Consider the following 14,366-nt stretch of genomic DNA (forward strand, 5'->3'; position numbering starts at 1 on the left):
TGTCTATCCAGTATTCATCATACTGTAAATTTTGTATATATGACTTAAAAGGTGTTGCTTTTTGCTAACGTGGCTACAGATATTCTTATTTACCACTTGACTTGATGAAAACAATAATTGAGATGTAACATTATATAATTATATCATACGACAAGTCTTCGTACATTATCAACTTGGAAAGATTGAGAGGTATTTTTAACTAATGCAAATCCAAAAGTTCATTTTCTTAGCCTAGGGATGACGACGGGCAAGACGGTTGTAGTACAGGTTCAACCTCAACCTGTCCAGCATGACAAAACCCCATGTTTTCAACCCGCCCCATACAACAAGTATGGCACTAATAATGACCATAGCATACTTCTTTCTTATGTCACCTGTCATTACCCTTGTGTACCAAAACCAAATCCATGATAAAGTAATGGTCATTTGTGCTTGTTAACAACGAAAGATTAAATTCCAATATTTCCCTCATCTAATTAAGAGTCTCAACTTAAATCTGTAATGCTAACTCTATGATCAGCATGTATGTTCGATCTAGATCTCGATCGATCGATCAATAAGACTAGATACAAGAGACAGTTTTCTTTCCTCATCAGCATTAGAGATATTTACAAATAAGAATGTTTGCCATCAAAAACTGCATCAACATATCAGCATCACTAGTATAATCTGGAAGATGAAACTTAATCAGAAACTAGCAAATCTCAGTGTCAAACTTGAGGGATATGCCCATGCTGAAGAGCTCCTGACACAATAACTTTGCACCATATGGCACATCAACCTTCACAATATCTTCAACTGATTCACAGAACCGGCAGAACGGACCCCTTAACTTACCACCTTGCACGGACCTCTGGATCACATTCGCCATGTTCTTGCACTTCTCACAGATGTGCATCTGGGAGGAGTCACTGAGTGTGAAAAGGCGTTCATGCAGATTTGCTGCAGCACCGTGAGCTATAAGGCAGTCACGTTCCATCTCACCAAATTTAATTCCACCAAACCGTTTTCTGTCTGCCACAGGTTGGCGAGTAAGGGGATGGACAGGCCCAGTATTACGGAATTTCACCTTGTCTTCAGCCATATGGATGAGGCGTTGGTAAAATGTAGGGCCCATGAAAATCAGGGAATGAACCATTTCACCAGTCCGGCCGTTGTAAACTCTCTCATTTCCCCATCTCGAGAATCCTCGCCTACAGGTCATATAGCATTTAATAGTCAATGACAAATCACCAGAATTCACAATTGAACACAATAAAATAAATTAACAAACACAGCTTAACTGTTTTGCACAAGAAATGTAATTACAAAAAAAGGATACAGTTTTCGTTTATCTTACCCATGAAGCTGCTCTATTATGGCGTCAACCGATAAAGTGGAAAAGGGAGTGGCATATTTTTTATCACCACCTAGGGCAATGCCCTTCCCCAAAGCAGCTTCCAGCAGCTGACCAGGTGTTTGCCTTGAAGGAAATGCATGGGGATTGATTACAATATCTGGAACAATCCCCTGAACTGTAAAAGGAAAGTTCTCCTGAGACTCCAGATATCCAAGGACACCCTTTTGTCCATGCATGCTAGAGAACTTGTCTCCAAGACATGGAGAACGAACCTGCACAGAATGTACAAGAATACTAGAGTCACTTAAAGTGGATTAGGATTAGTTATTTAGTGTCTTCCAGGTACTCTTGAGTTTCTTTATCTGGTGGAAGGATAGGGTTGAAGAAACGCAAAGATTAGTAGGAGGCAATCAACTTTCTCACACGTGTAAATTTGAATCATAACACAGAAACATGATGCTTACACCTAACAGCTTTCTTTGCCAACTCTTTTTTAAAAAGGTAAAGTAACTTTATAGATAAAGTATCACAAAGGATGTGCTATAGGAACTGTAAAATGTTGTCAAAGCAAAACAGCAAAGTATTCCATATCTAGTCCTGTAGGGATTCTGATATCTGTAGAGCTGATTCAGCCGTATTTACATGTTCCAATTCACATCGTAAGCATAACAAAAATATACAATTAGGCTTTCTTTGCTAACTCTTAAAGAGTACAAAAACTTCTGAATAGATATATCAAATAATGTACTGCAGTGAGAAAGTTCAATTCATTTCAGAACTTAATATCAGCTGTTGGTACCTGGGACCTTGTCCCACATATGTCAAAGACAAGGAGCTTGGACAGCAGCTTATAAGCACTATCCATTCACCTCAGCGGGAATCTTTTCATGACAAAAAATCCCTCACCGTGTTGGTGGCAGAGTAATACCTCCAAAGGATTGTTCTGCAAGAAAGTCAAAAAGGGAGGTGCACATGCACCGTCCAAGAAGAAAACGCGTATTTTACGCGTTTCAAAAGTTGTTGCCTCCTTTAGCAACTTTTGACAAGAAAACGTGTATTTTACACGAAAACGTGTATTTTACGCGTTTTCAGTTTCCTATAAATAGAGGGCCCCTCATTTAGATCATCCCACAAAAATACAATCCAAAAGAGTAAGAACACAAAGAGAGTTATACACCAAAATAAATATTGTAGTCTTGAGTGTCCTCTTTAGTGAGTTATTCCTTTTACAAGAGATTAGTGTTTATTGTTGTTTTATCCTTATATTTGAGAGTAGTGTACTCCCATATTATCATAGTAAAATCCTTCTACCCCGTGGTTTTTCTCCTCTATATGTTTGAGGGATTTCCACGTAAAATTCTCGTGTCCAATTTATTTTCATTATTTATTATCATATCAAACCCTTGTGGTCGGGCCCTTCCCCGGACCCTGCGCATAGCGGGAGCTTAAGTGCACCGGGCTGCCCTTTTATTATCATATCAAACTTTAGTTGTGGTGTTTCCTCCCCCTAACATGTTGCCGGATCTCTGTGTCAATAAGTGGGGCAAAGGGACACTTCGTTGGGGGGTGGAGGGTGCTCTGTTGGTACATTGGACATTTCGTACATTAGTTGAAAACAGGGAGCTTGGGTAGTTTATTATCACCGTCTTACTGAATAAAACCCGCTTCCCAAGGACACATTGATGGATCATAATATCAACATCAGATTTTTACATCAGTCGGTCCTTAAAACATAAAACTGAAGGTTTTCTACAATGGTTATTGATTTCTAGTTTTGAAGCTTTAGCAGAGTCTACTAATGCTACTTATAAACAAAACAGCTTTTTTTCCTCTCAGTGGCTACTCTGTCGATGTGTTCATTAGTAAGATGGTTCAAGGAACTTATGGTCTTTATGTACATAGCATCTTTTCCTTCTATCATGAAGACATTCCCCATGAAGCACAAGTACTTTAAGAAGCTCGCAAAATACCAGCAAACAGTGGCGGATCTACCTTATGCCGAGGGGGTTCATCCGAACCCCCTTCGGCGGAAAATTATACTATTTATACATGCTTAAAATATTTTTTTATGTATATAAAGTAGATGTCGAACCCCCTTCGACTAGCTCGTGTGTCTAGTTATTTAGATTTTGAATCCCCTTATTTAAAATCTTGGGTCCGCCACTGCCAGCAAACAGTTCTCCAAAGACTTAATATGGTTTTTCAAATAATGACAGGTTTCTCATAAACATGCATCTAAAAACATAAGTTCCATATAGAAATATACAGAATCACATAAGTAGAAGCATATACATATAGAGCATCTTACTTGTCTGAGAGATACAACAGCAAAATTCTTCCCTTCATCATTAGCGGAGAGCAAAACCTTCTGAACCATGCCCCTTTCGGTATGCTTCATCTTGACACTGTGATCAGCGCCTGATTCAGCATATTTCCCAATTATGATATCTCCGCTCTGGAGATTTGCCCCAATGAATGGAAAACCATCATCATCTAGGCTGTCCACTCGTCCAATTTTACTCTGGGTTTTCCCAAAGTTAACAGAGTCCTCCACCTTGGACTTCTTTCCAATGGCTTCTTTATTGTCGACCTCGGCCTTGTAGCTCCTGACATGCTCGGATCGAAACATTCCGCGCTCCAGTGATGCACGATTCATAACCACTGAATCTTCTTGGTTATAGCCAAGGTGAACATTCACTGCAACAATAGCGCATTGACCATTGTAGTATTCAGGCCGTGGAAGCATTCCTTTCTGGTGACGAGCACATTTAGCTTTCCCAAGTGAATCTGACAACATTGTCCCGAAAAGTGGCCTCTGAGGGTAATACAATTGATGGGTATTCGTATCAACTCTAGTGTTTGGATTCACTGTTGAAAATCCAATTGCCTGCTGAGAGTGCTTCTCAGATTGATAGAGGACCCTTCTAGCATGGTCATGATTTGCGAAAGGGATTAAACCACAGCTCAAGCCTAACAGAAATGACATGTCCAACTCACAATGAGTATAATTAGCAGGTGGATTCTCTTTATCTGCTTTTAAGAGATACTCAACTCCCCATGCAGTTCGACAGTCTTCTTCTTCTTCAGGTCCAATAAGCTCAATAATCCCATTGTCCAGAAGAGTTTGGAAGCCATAATCTCCCCCTTTCATTCCATCTTTCAAAGCTTTAATATTCTTAAGATTCGAAACAACAAGAAGAGGGCGCATAATCCTTCCAGCATCAGAAAATATGCGAACTTCATCCTGCTGCTCATCTCTCTTAACTTCAACCTAGAACAAAATTTTAGATTGTTCAGAGTATGAGTATCAAATTAACAGATCTTATAGGATGATATACAACATCTCCACAAGAGAATATACTATAGACTAAATGTTTAATAACCATGTAGAGACAGACTTGTCGCAGCACATCCAACACTAATGAAAAAGGTATAGGGTCAAATTTCCTCAGTAAAGAAGCTACATAAACGTCCATGCTTTTAATTTGAATAAAATATCTGCTAGTTCTATAAGAAAACATCAAACCAATTGCCAAATTTGAGATAAAGGTTAGTATATAATAGAGAACTCTTGGTTTCAATTTTATTGTTTTGCCAAATCTGTGATAAAGATCATTTATAGAGAACTTTTGGATCCTATTTTATTGTTTGAATCCTTCATAATTTTAAATATTATAAAATTTATTAGGTTAGTTTTAATTTTTGCACATTGCAAAGAGAAATTTTCCAAAAGGTGATTTTTTCCAACCTACCTGAGCCTCGGTGAGAGTAAACGGTACATGAGTGGGTAGGAGGTAGAAAATACCCGGTGGAATCGCGAAGGTGTATGCAAGCTAGCTCGGAAAACACCGCCAAAAAGGAGAAATTTCTTAAAACGAAAAAGTATCACAGAAGTTGGATGGACAGAGTTCAAGGATTCCATCTATTCCAAACTCATCGTAACCTTTTCCTTTTTAGATCCCTAAATTGTATCTCTACTTTAGTTATCCTGAAATAGCATCAATTTCCATTTAAGGAAATTCACCGATGACAAGAAAGGGTTGCTGTAATGGTAGACCCTCTACTTCCAACCAAGAGGTTGGGAGTTTCAGGTAACCAGGGGAGGAAAGAGGCACAACCAACTGTTGGCAGCTTCAGGGTTCGGGATTTACCAGCATAAAAAAAGTTATTCTACATTCAATACAGTGTACTGCAGGATTCATGTCTATTTCAGGAACAAAGAGAAAAGGAGGAGTCCTTCAGATTTGGTTAATAGTTTTATAATCGCCTTTTAATGAATTAATGAATATATTTGCTATATAACCAAACATTCTACAGTAAGTTTTATGTCTCTTGTACATAATTAAATGGAAATGATCACTACTTGCTTGGTGTGAACTTCATTCCTACGGTCATATATGTTATTTTGCATCCAATGCAATATACCATAAACTAGAAAAAAGGGGCAGCCCGGTGCACTAAAGCTCCCGCTATGCGCAGGGTCCGGGGAAGGGCCCGACCACAAGGGTCTATTGTACGCAGCCTTACCTTGCATTTCTGCCAGAGGATGTTTTCAGGCTTGAACCCGTAACCTCCTGGTCACATGACAGCAACTTTACCATAAACTAGAAGAGCAAAGTTAATAAGACGAGTGTTTTACAGTTTAATAATCGTCCTTTTGATGAATTGATGATCATAATTATATATAAAAAAGTAGTCTAGTTTATCCCTAACCAAAAAATATAAACACCTTGGTGCATACACACTCGCAAAACAACTTTTTTCTGAAATCTGATGTAACGTCTAAAGAATCTGTACATAACTAAATCAAAATGATCATGAGTTAACCTGATGTGAGACCTTATTCCAGAGGTGCTTACATGAGATCTTACATCCAATACAGTATACCAAAAAAAAAGTATATCCTACTTGAGGAGAAAAGGAGAAAAAGGCAAGTTTCTATGTTTGGTAGACAGTTTTATAACCATCCTTTTGATTAATCAATCACAAACTTGCAATATAAAGAAATATTCAATAGCAAGGTATCATGATTCTTCTGTACAATATTAAATGAAAATGATGATGAGCCAACCTGGTGTGGCACTTTATTCCTGTGGCGCTTTCGTCTTAGTTTTGAAACGAAGAGTGCAGAATCTTCACATACTCCAACCCAATCCCCATCTAGAAGTACCTTTTGTTTTCCATTGAGTGAGGTGGCACTATCATCTACTAACTTTTGCAGCCCACACTGGAACAATGTCTCAAGAAGTGGCTTCAAAGTAGTTGTGCTGACAAGACCCATACTAGCCAAATTTTTCACCAGGCCACAATTTTCTCCATCTGGGGTAGATAGAAAGCATACCTTTCCCCAGTGTGAAGGATGTCTGCAGAAGTTATTTCAGAAATCATTAGATTATCATACTTAAGTTGAAGAAAACAGATATAAAGGGCAGCATGGTGCCCAAGAATAACCTGTTCACGCAGGTCCGAGGAAGGGCTGCACACCAAGGGGTATGATGTAGACAACCTATCCTAATGTCAGCATTAGTGGCTGCTCGAAACCGTGACTTATAGGTCACACGGAGACTACTTTATTGTTGCTCCAAGGCCTCCCCTTCTTGACAAAAAGGGAAATGAAATACCAAAAAATATATGACAGAATGAGCAAAGGATCAGGAGGCAAGTCAAATGAAGTCACCATTTTTGCTAATGGAAAAAACGAAAATAAAATAGGTCGATATAAATTTAGAAACACTTACGGGTATCTAGCGTCGCCAACCTTCCCAGTGTATGTAACCTGCTGACGTGTCTTCCTCAGATCAGCAGTCATTTGCAATGGATTTGTTCGTCTAAGAGTTGCAACTACACCAGAAACCCTCTCCATTCTCTTGTAAGGGTGACACCAATGACCAGTAGAGAAAGCCCTGGAGAGACCATTAGTAATTATTGATGCATCCAAGTAGTGCTCAATTGGTTGAACTTGTCGATCTCCGCAAAGATCTCTTTGCAATGCCTTCACCATACGCCTCTCAACATGTTTAATGTGGGCCCTGAGCTCTCGTTCAAGGAGCTCACCAGCCAGATCCAATCTTTTGTTTCGAAAATCATCTCTGTTGTCAACCTTTCTGCGGCCAATGTAAGAGAGCAAGAGGCACTTTACCATATAGCCTAAGAAGCGAGCCTTCTGCTTGAGACCACTAAGATTAGGGAACAGGTATTCTTTTATGCACTCCTCAACAGATTCTTGAGGTGGAAATTTACAGCTCTTTATAAGTCTATCAACATAAGCGAGAGCCTTTTTCCCCTTCCTGAAGTCCTCACAATTCTTGTCAGCATCGTGGATTGAAGCTACTAGTATATTGACAATATTAGCATCTTCAATATCCACATCAATCAAATCTACTACCTCCCTGTCAGAGGATACACCTAGAGCAAAAAATAAGACCCAAATTGGCATTTCTGCCAGGAAGTATACACTGAGGGCTTTTTCTTTTCCTTTCATATGCTCAAGCTTCAATGTCTCAGTCAATTTAAGGTAGACTCTATTCCTTTTTTCACCGGAGCGATATGCAACCATCCAAGTGGAATAGTTTGACACCCAAAGTCTTTTTAAACAGATCTGCTCCTGTGCAATGAAGATCTGAAATGGAAATTGCAAGAGCTTTCAATCTTTAAAGAACCGCGATAGGAAATTTACTCCTAAAAGGCAAAAAAGGTTGAACAATATTCTATATAACTATAGTAATAGCATGAGGTTAGAATGCACGCCCAAAATCTTCATCAACAAGAAAAAATCTTAATCTGATCTCAGTTCCATATGCAACGGCTTTAAGATGTAATAGAATTGACATGAAAGCAGAATCAGTGACTGTCCTTATCCTACCCCAGAAGTTAGAAAAGGATTGACATGAGAGTATACATCAAACTCATTCCTACATCATTTAGCCCTTTCTTCCCAAAACATCAGAAGCTCAAATATGTTATTTGTTTTAACTATTCTGAATATGTTGGTTCACTGTCACCACCTGACAATTTATGCAGATGATGCCGTAAAAAGAACGTTCAATCATGACCTGTTGTTACTACTGCATTAAATTCAACAAACACAGTGGATTTTACTTGGATCATTGTCTTCGAGTTAACAGCTTTAGGTCCATAAGTGCATCCTTTGAGAGGGTATCACCTTATTTTCCCTTCAAAATTCACAATCTAAGGAACGGCGTAGAGAAGAGAAAACCATTTGATATACTTAGAATCATGAGTCTCTTAGCTTCCTAACAATGAATTCTGATCTCCAACTGGTCTGTGTGATTTTATAGAAAGATATTTGTTGTACAGGCTGAATCATATATAAGATACTAAGTAGGAACTCCAAAAATTGTCTATTGTCTTAATGGAACACAAAGTTCATACCTTGAGTTCCTGTATACAGGATTTGTGTCTAGGATTCGTCATACTTCCACTGTATACTATATATAGGTCATGTCAAAAGATTTTGGAAAAATCAAGTTCCTAATTAGTTCTTGTCTATTTGACTCTTTCCATTACATTCAATTTCTCTTAGAACTGAGCATATTCATGTTTCAGGTTAAAAGATAAAAACTGAGACTAATTCCTTGGTTTTCAGAAAAGTAATACCCTATCGGCACAGATTTGTTCTACTTATATTAAAAGGCATCCTTGACACTGGAATCAACAAAGTCAAAGGTTTTTGTTTAGAGGAAAAAAATACAATTATCAAATAGATGCTTTCAGAAAAAATAAGTAACGCATACAACACATATTTGGGCAACTTGTATTAAACATGCAAAATCAACACATTATACAAAGACGGAGTTCTTATACTATCCATCTATGTTGCACGGACTCTTCAAAAATTTCGACGAGTGCGTATTGGATCCTTCAGAATTAGTGTATTTTGAAGGATCCACAAGGATGCGGCATCATTTTTGGCAAGTCCGAAAAACATAGCTCTATCCACAGACTGGCGTTGAAGTTTTTACAGAAGAGAAATAGCTTATCACCATATTTTGCAACTTCTATTACAAAATCAGAGTTCGTCTTACTAACAATATCTAATATTCATCTACAACAAATTGTGATGGAGGCACGTCGTTTTCCCTCCTAAAGGTTTATGCATGCTACAAAACTGTTTCATCAGCCTGAACTCTACAGGACATTATGTAAAGAGGTACATAAACTTTGCCTTCACAAGAAACTTCACCTTCATAAGATCAATCTTTAATGGTATCTTCAATAAAAACAAATAAACTAACCCAAAAGGTACATAGGACCTTCAGAACAACCTCACACTACGCATCCTTCTAATCAATCACTTGGTCAAATGTCTAACATGAAAGATAAATTTTCTCTACTCTCTTTCCTCCTCTTTTGTTACATCTTCCATCATAGGGGCACAACTTTGCAGTTATCTGATTTTTCAAAGTTACAACATCTGTCAATGACACACATATTCAGGGAACAACTACTAGTGCAACATAAATTTTCTCTACTTTCTTTCCTCCTCTTTTGTTACATCTTCCATCATAGGGGCACAACTTTGCAGTTATCTGATTTTTCAAATTTACAACATCTGTCAATGACACACATATTCAGGGAACAACTACTAGTGCAACACTATGCCTCAATCCTAAACTACTATGGCTCGACAAAAAAAATTATTTACATGTAGTCGACTCCAATGAACTCATCTTGTTCCAATACTCAATATATCATAATGTAGGGGAAAGGTGTCACATTCCAACTAAACTAAGATTTTAAATTTCAAATAAAATTTCTAACATTATAACAAGTGAAATATCACTGTTTTGAGTTATGCTAGTTTGATGTGTAGTAAATGGTTGGCGTGGCTGTACTTTGAATAGTATCATTTATTTTCTCTTTAGACTCATTAGGCCTTAAATAGTGTACTAGCTCCCACCAACTGTCCAGCCTTGTTTTCTACGTCCTCTTTAGGTGAAGACAGTGAGGCATCAAGAGTGAGGTGCTAGCAGGAAGATCTTACCTTTTCAGCTCCTTTGACTATGAAGTATCCCCCATGATCAAATTCACAATCAGGCTTGTCAGCACCACTCATCCAGCACAACTCTGAGTTCACCATCACAGGGATTCTCCCAATCAAGACATCCCTTTTATCTTCCATCACACACTCCTTGTCAACAAACTGTCCTACCCCAGTTTTGAACTTGTCGCTTCTAACTAGCTTTTTAGTAAAAACCTGAAATCATATACAAGGGCAGCCAATAAAGTTAAAAAAATATAAAACTAACAGGGAAAATAAATGACATTTTGGATGTGTCCTCAATGCTAACCGGATAAATCTGTCATTGCACGACATGGATGAGAAGGGAATAAATTTCAAATATCAGTAGTACTCCAGATAAAGGGTGACTTTTGTGAAGTTCAAACAAATAAAATCAAAGTATTAAGGATTAGGATGCATGCAGCTCAGAGCTCTTGTTTCCTTTGTGATGACCATTTCCTTACTTTTTGTCAGATGGGCAATGCATTTAATAAAAGAACTGTTCAAGAGAGGCCAACAAGATTGACAGCTTAATCTACGCAAGAACAACACAATGCAATCATTTTAGAACATAGCTAGTTAATCCAAACAATAGACAAAAACAAAAAAGAAATAGAATATTAGACAAAGACAAACATTTTCTAACCTGAACACGAGTCTCAACCATAATCCTGGCAGAATAAGTCATGTTCTGAAGGCGAGCATGCCGTGGCCACAAGTCCAGGTACTCTTTCCCATTATCCACAGAAAACTTTTCCCCTGTCCAAAACTTTGGCCGATCAAGGGTTACTTTCCCAAACTTGACAGAAGCGTGCTTCCAATCACCTTCACCTTTCTTTGATGGATCATAACCTGGCTCAACATGGATTTCCCCAACCGAGTCGAACACCCTTTGGATTCCATACTTGATGAAGTCATTGTATGAATCAATCTGGTGGCTAATTACGCCATACTTCTCAAAGAAACAAGTTGATGCCTTTTTACAGAAGTTTCTCAAGAAAGCTCCACCCAACTCTTTAATTGAAGCCACATCAAGATTATCATCCTTATCCTCGTCCTCATCCCAATCATAATCATCTACTTCAAAAAGACCATCAATATCAACGTCCATCATTCTTGATCCATTGGATGTCTTTGCTTTTCCACTACTACATCCCACATCTTCCATGATATCAGAAATTGTCATCTGAATGAAGCACCTGCATCAAAAACAAAATCAAAGTGCATCAGTCGACATTAATTTTATTCCAACTTGTACTGGTGCACAAACATGATCTCTCCTTTCAAAAAGACAATCAACATAGAGACAATCAACAGCTAAAAGACTTTAGTTACCCCATCTGAAACTAAAGTCCTTCCTGGAAGGCCAAATGAGTATATCTCTAAAAGGAAAGAGAGGAAGGACTAAGGCTTGGTATTTTATTTCAAACTAGAAAGGAGTTTTTATTTAGAAACAGTAAAATAACAAAACAACAAAACAAAAGACTAAACAAATGTCCATCGGGTAAAATCTGGGATTGCTTAGTAAGATTTTCTCTTAAATGTAAACTGTCTTTTTGACAACCCACTTCCACTCTGGTTGACCTATTTCTAAAGAAGATAAAAGCTAAAAAACAAAATACAGACTGTGAGAGGTTGTGACGTATAGTATCTTTTATGTAGCTTTTGAATATATAATGTTACTTTTAAAAGATTAAGAATCACTGACTACTAACACTGAAAATTGGAATGCATTGACTCATTCTTCTTGGGATGGCGGAGTATATGTAATTTTGTGCATGCCTTCTAACGAAATTATGATAAATTCCAAAATCCCTACAAGTTATGATGAGAGCCAAGTAGCTAACAGAGAATAACAGGAAAGCAAGCTCGACTTGAATTCACTCTTAGCGTTGATCCATGCAACAACATATCAAGTGTAATCCTAAAAGTGGGGTCTGGAAAAGGTGGTGTATACTCAGTCTTACTCCTACCTTGAGAAGGTAGAGAGATTGTTTTTGATAGACCCTTGGCTCAAGTAAAACATATCAAAAATCAAATATGTAAAGCAAATACAGTAGTGAAGAAGTCATACTGAAAACAGTGGAGAAGAGTTGGCATTGATCCATCCAGTCATACAAAACTAAAAAATCTTGAAGACTCACGAGGTTCACTAGCATTTCAGAACACAATTTTAAATGAAATGTATAAGCTACCCACATTACAAACTTCTTTAGGAAACCCTCAACTTAAGGTGCTTTCAACATTTCCTGAAATGCATAAGCTGCCTTAAAGGATCTCTTCTTTTCACCTCTAGAATACCCATAAGATAACATTTTCTGAAAAGTATAAGCTACCGTAAATTTAAAGAAATCTTTCCTTTTCTTTTGCACGAAACTCATAAAGAGCTTTCAACTATTTTCAGGGATTTCAGCACACTAATATTCCTATTTCAGTCAATTCACCTCTAAACCCTTAAAACCAGAAACATGAAACAGAGACAGAAGAACTCGACATGCAAGAAGTATCGAAGAAGCTCTTAATTGTTTTTTACTTTCCACTTTTACAACAACACACCCATTATAATCCCACAAGTGGGGTCAGGAGAGGGTGTACACGGTCTTACCCCTACCTTGTGAAGTTAAAGAAATTGTTTTTTATAGACACTCAGCTCAAATAAAGCATAATAAAAATCAAACAAGTAAAGCAAATACAATAGCAAAGAAGTCATGTCGAAAACAATGAAGAAGAGAATATCAGCAACAACAAATAATACGAAATAATACTAAAATTGAAGAAAAAGATTGCACACGATAATAATAATAAGAATACTGATATGGTAACTAGACAACACTCGACTAACTATTATCCTTCTACCCTAATACACCTCGTATCTTTCTATCTAGGTCATGTCATCAGTAACCTAGGTGTGTCATATTCTTTCTGCTAACTTCTCCTCCCCAAAAACTTTTTCCGCCTACCTTTTCCTCTCTTTATACACACTATATTTAACCTCTCACACCTACTCACTAAGGCATTTGTGCATTTCTTTCCACATGTCTGAACCACCTTAATCTTGCCTCTCTCATCTAAAACCACAACCCTTTTCATTAAAACCCCATAAAAAAAACTGTAGACCATAACTGCATTATAACTATTTATCGATAAGAATCAAAAACAGATATTAAAAACGAAGAAACTCACAAAGATTACTTAAAAACAAACACAAAAACTTGAAGCGAGTATCAAAAAAATCATCGTGAAACCGCACGTTTTCTGAATATTTTTTAACGATTAAGAAAAAGCAAAAAAAACCGGCTTACAAAGTATCGTAACTTCTGCTGTGCTTTTTTTCGCTGAAATTTTGAGAGTTTTTCTGCGAACAAGCAGAGAGAGAAGAAGAAGAGCGTGAGTGAGAATTCTCGTCAGTTTTCTTTTATGCATTGGAAAAATGGAATCAAAAAGGTATAATGTGTACTGACTCAATGAAATGATGCCACGTGTTAGTTAAAAGAAATAAGAAAAAAACCTACAAAATTACTCACTACTAAGCGTGCTTCTCGCGGGTAATTCATGACCTCATTAAAATTATGAATGATTATTTTCTAATATCTGAATATTAGAAATTTGATATTGTCATATATATTAAAAACTTGAAAGATTGTAAAATTATTACTCTTTAATGAGTTTTATCTTCTACATATTTTTTATCATTATACTTGTCCCATCTCTAAAATAGGATGTGAAACTTTAACTGGTAAAGAATTTCTCTTATAATTTTGAGGAAAGCTGTATAAGTAATTATCACACCATTAAAGCCCCTCAAAATTGCAAAGTTAGCTAGGCCTAAAATAACATTAAAAGAGGCTATTTTCCTAAGGGGAAAAAAATTTGGCCAAAATGGTAAAAAGACCCATTCACATTATAAACTATAGTTCTTTTTTTGGACATTTTTACCCTTTCCTCCCAAAGTTTAAATTATGCTTATTAATTTATTTATTAACTATTGCCTAATATATGAGGAAC

General features: G+C 37.1%; 1 protein-coding gene across 1 annotated transcript; it reads right to left on the minus strand.

Moving 5' to 3' along the window:
• Positions 1-425: 425 nt before the first annotated feature.
• Positions 426-13,737, minus strand: LOC129889608 (DNA-directed RNA polymerases IV and V subunit 2-like). The gene is made up of 8 exons (XM_055964988.1): positions 13,664-13,737; positions 11,008-11,560; positions 10,344-10,556; positions 7,078-7,958; positions 6,411-6,702; positions 3,648-4,610; positions 1,340-1,611; positions 426-1,193 (listed from the first exon to the last, which is right to left on the minus strand). Exons 2-8 carry the CDS (start codon positions 11,545-11,547, stop codon positions 695-697), a joined length of 3,660 nt encoding a protein of 1,219 aa, XP_055820963.1. The 5' UTR covers positions 11,548-11,560; positions 13,664-13,737; the 3' UTR covers positions 426-694.
• Between the last annotated feature and the right edge of the window lie 629 nt (positions 13,738-14,366).

The sequence above is a fragment of the Solanum dulcamara genome, chromosome 5, assembly GCF_947179165.1.
Source record: "Solanum dulcamara chromosome 5, daSolDulc1.2, whole genome shotgun sequence".
Classification (NCBI taxonomy): domain Eukaryota; kingdom Viridiplantae; phylum Streptophyta; class Magnoliopsida; order Solanales; family Solanaceae; genus Solanum; species Solanum dulcamara.

What these genes read in the sequence shown, in the direction of transcription:
- LOC129889608 (XM_055964988.1), bottom strand. Translation starts at nt 11,547, where the DNA reads ATGACAATTTCTGATATCATGGAAGATGTGGGATGTAGTAGTGGAAAA. An exon ending in TGGTTGAGACTCGTGTTCAG is followed by an intron (nt 10,557 to 11,007) that starts GTTAGAAAATGT and finishes ATATGATTTCAG; the next exon opens with GTTTTTACTAAAAAGCTAGT. An exon ending in GGAATAAAGTGCCACACCAG is followed by an intron (nt 4,611 to 6,410) that starts GTTGGCTCATCA and finishes ATTTTGTTCTAG; the next exon opens with GTTGAAGTTAAGAGAGATGA.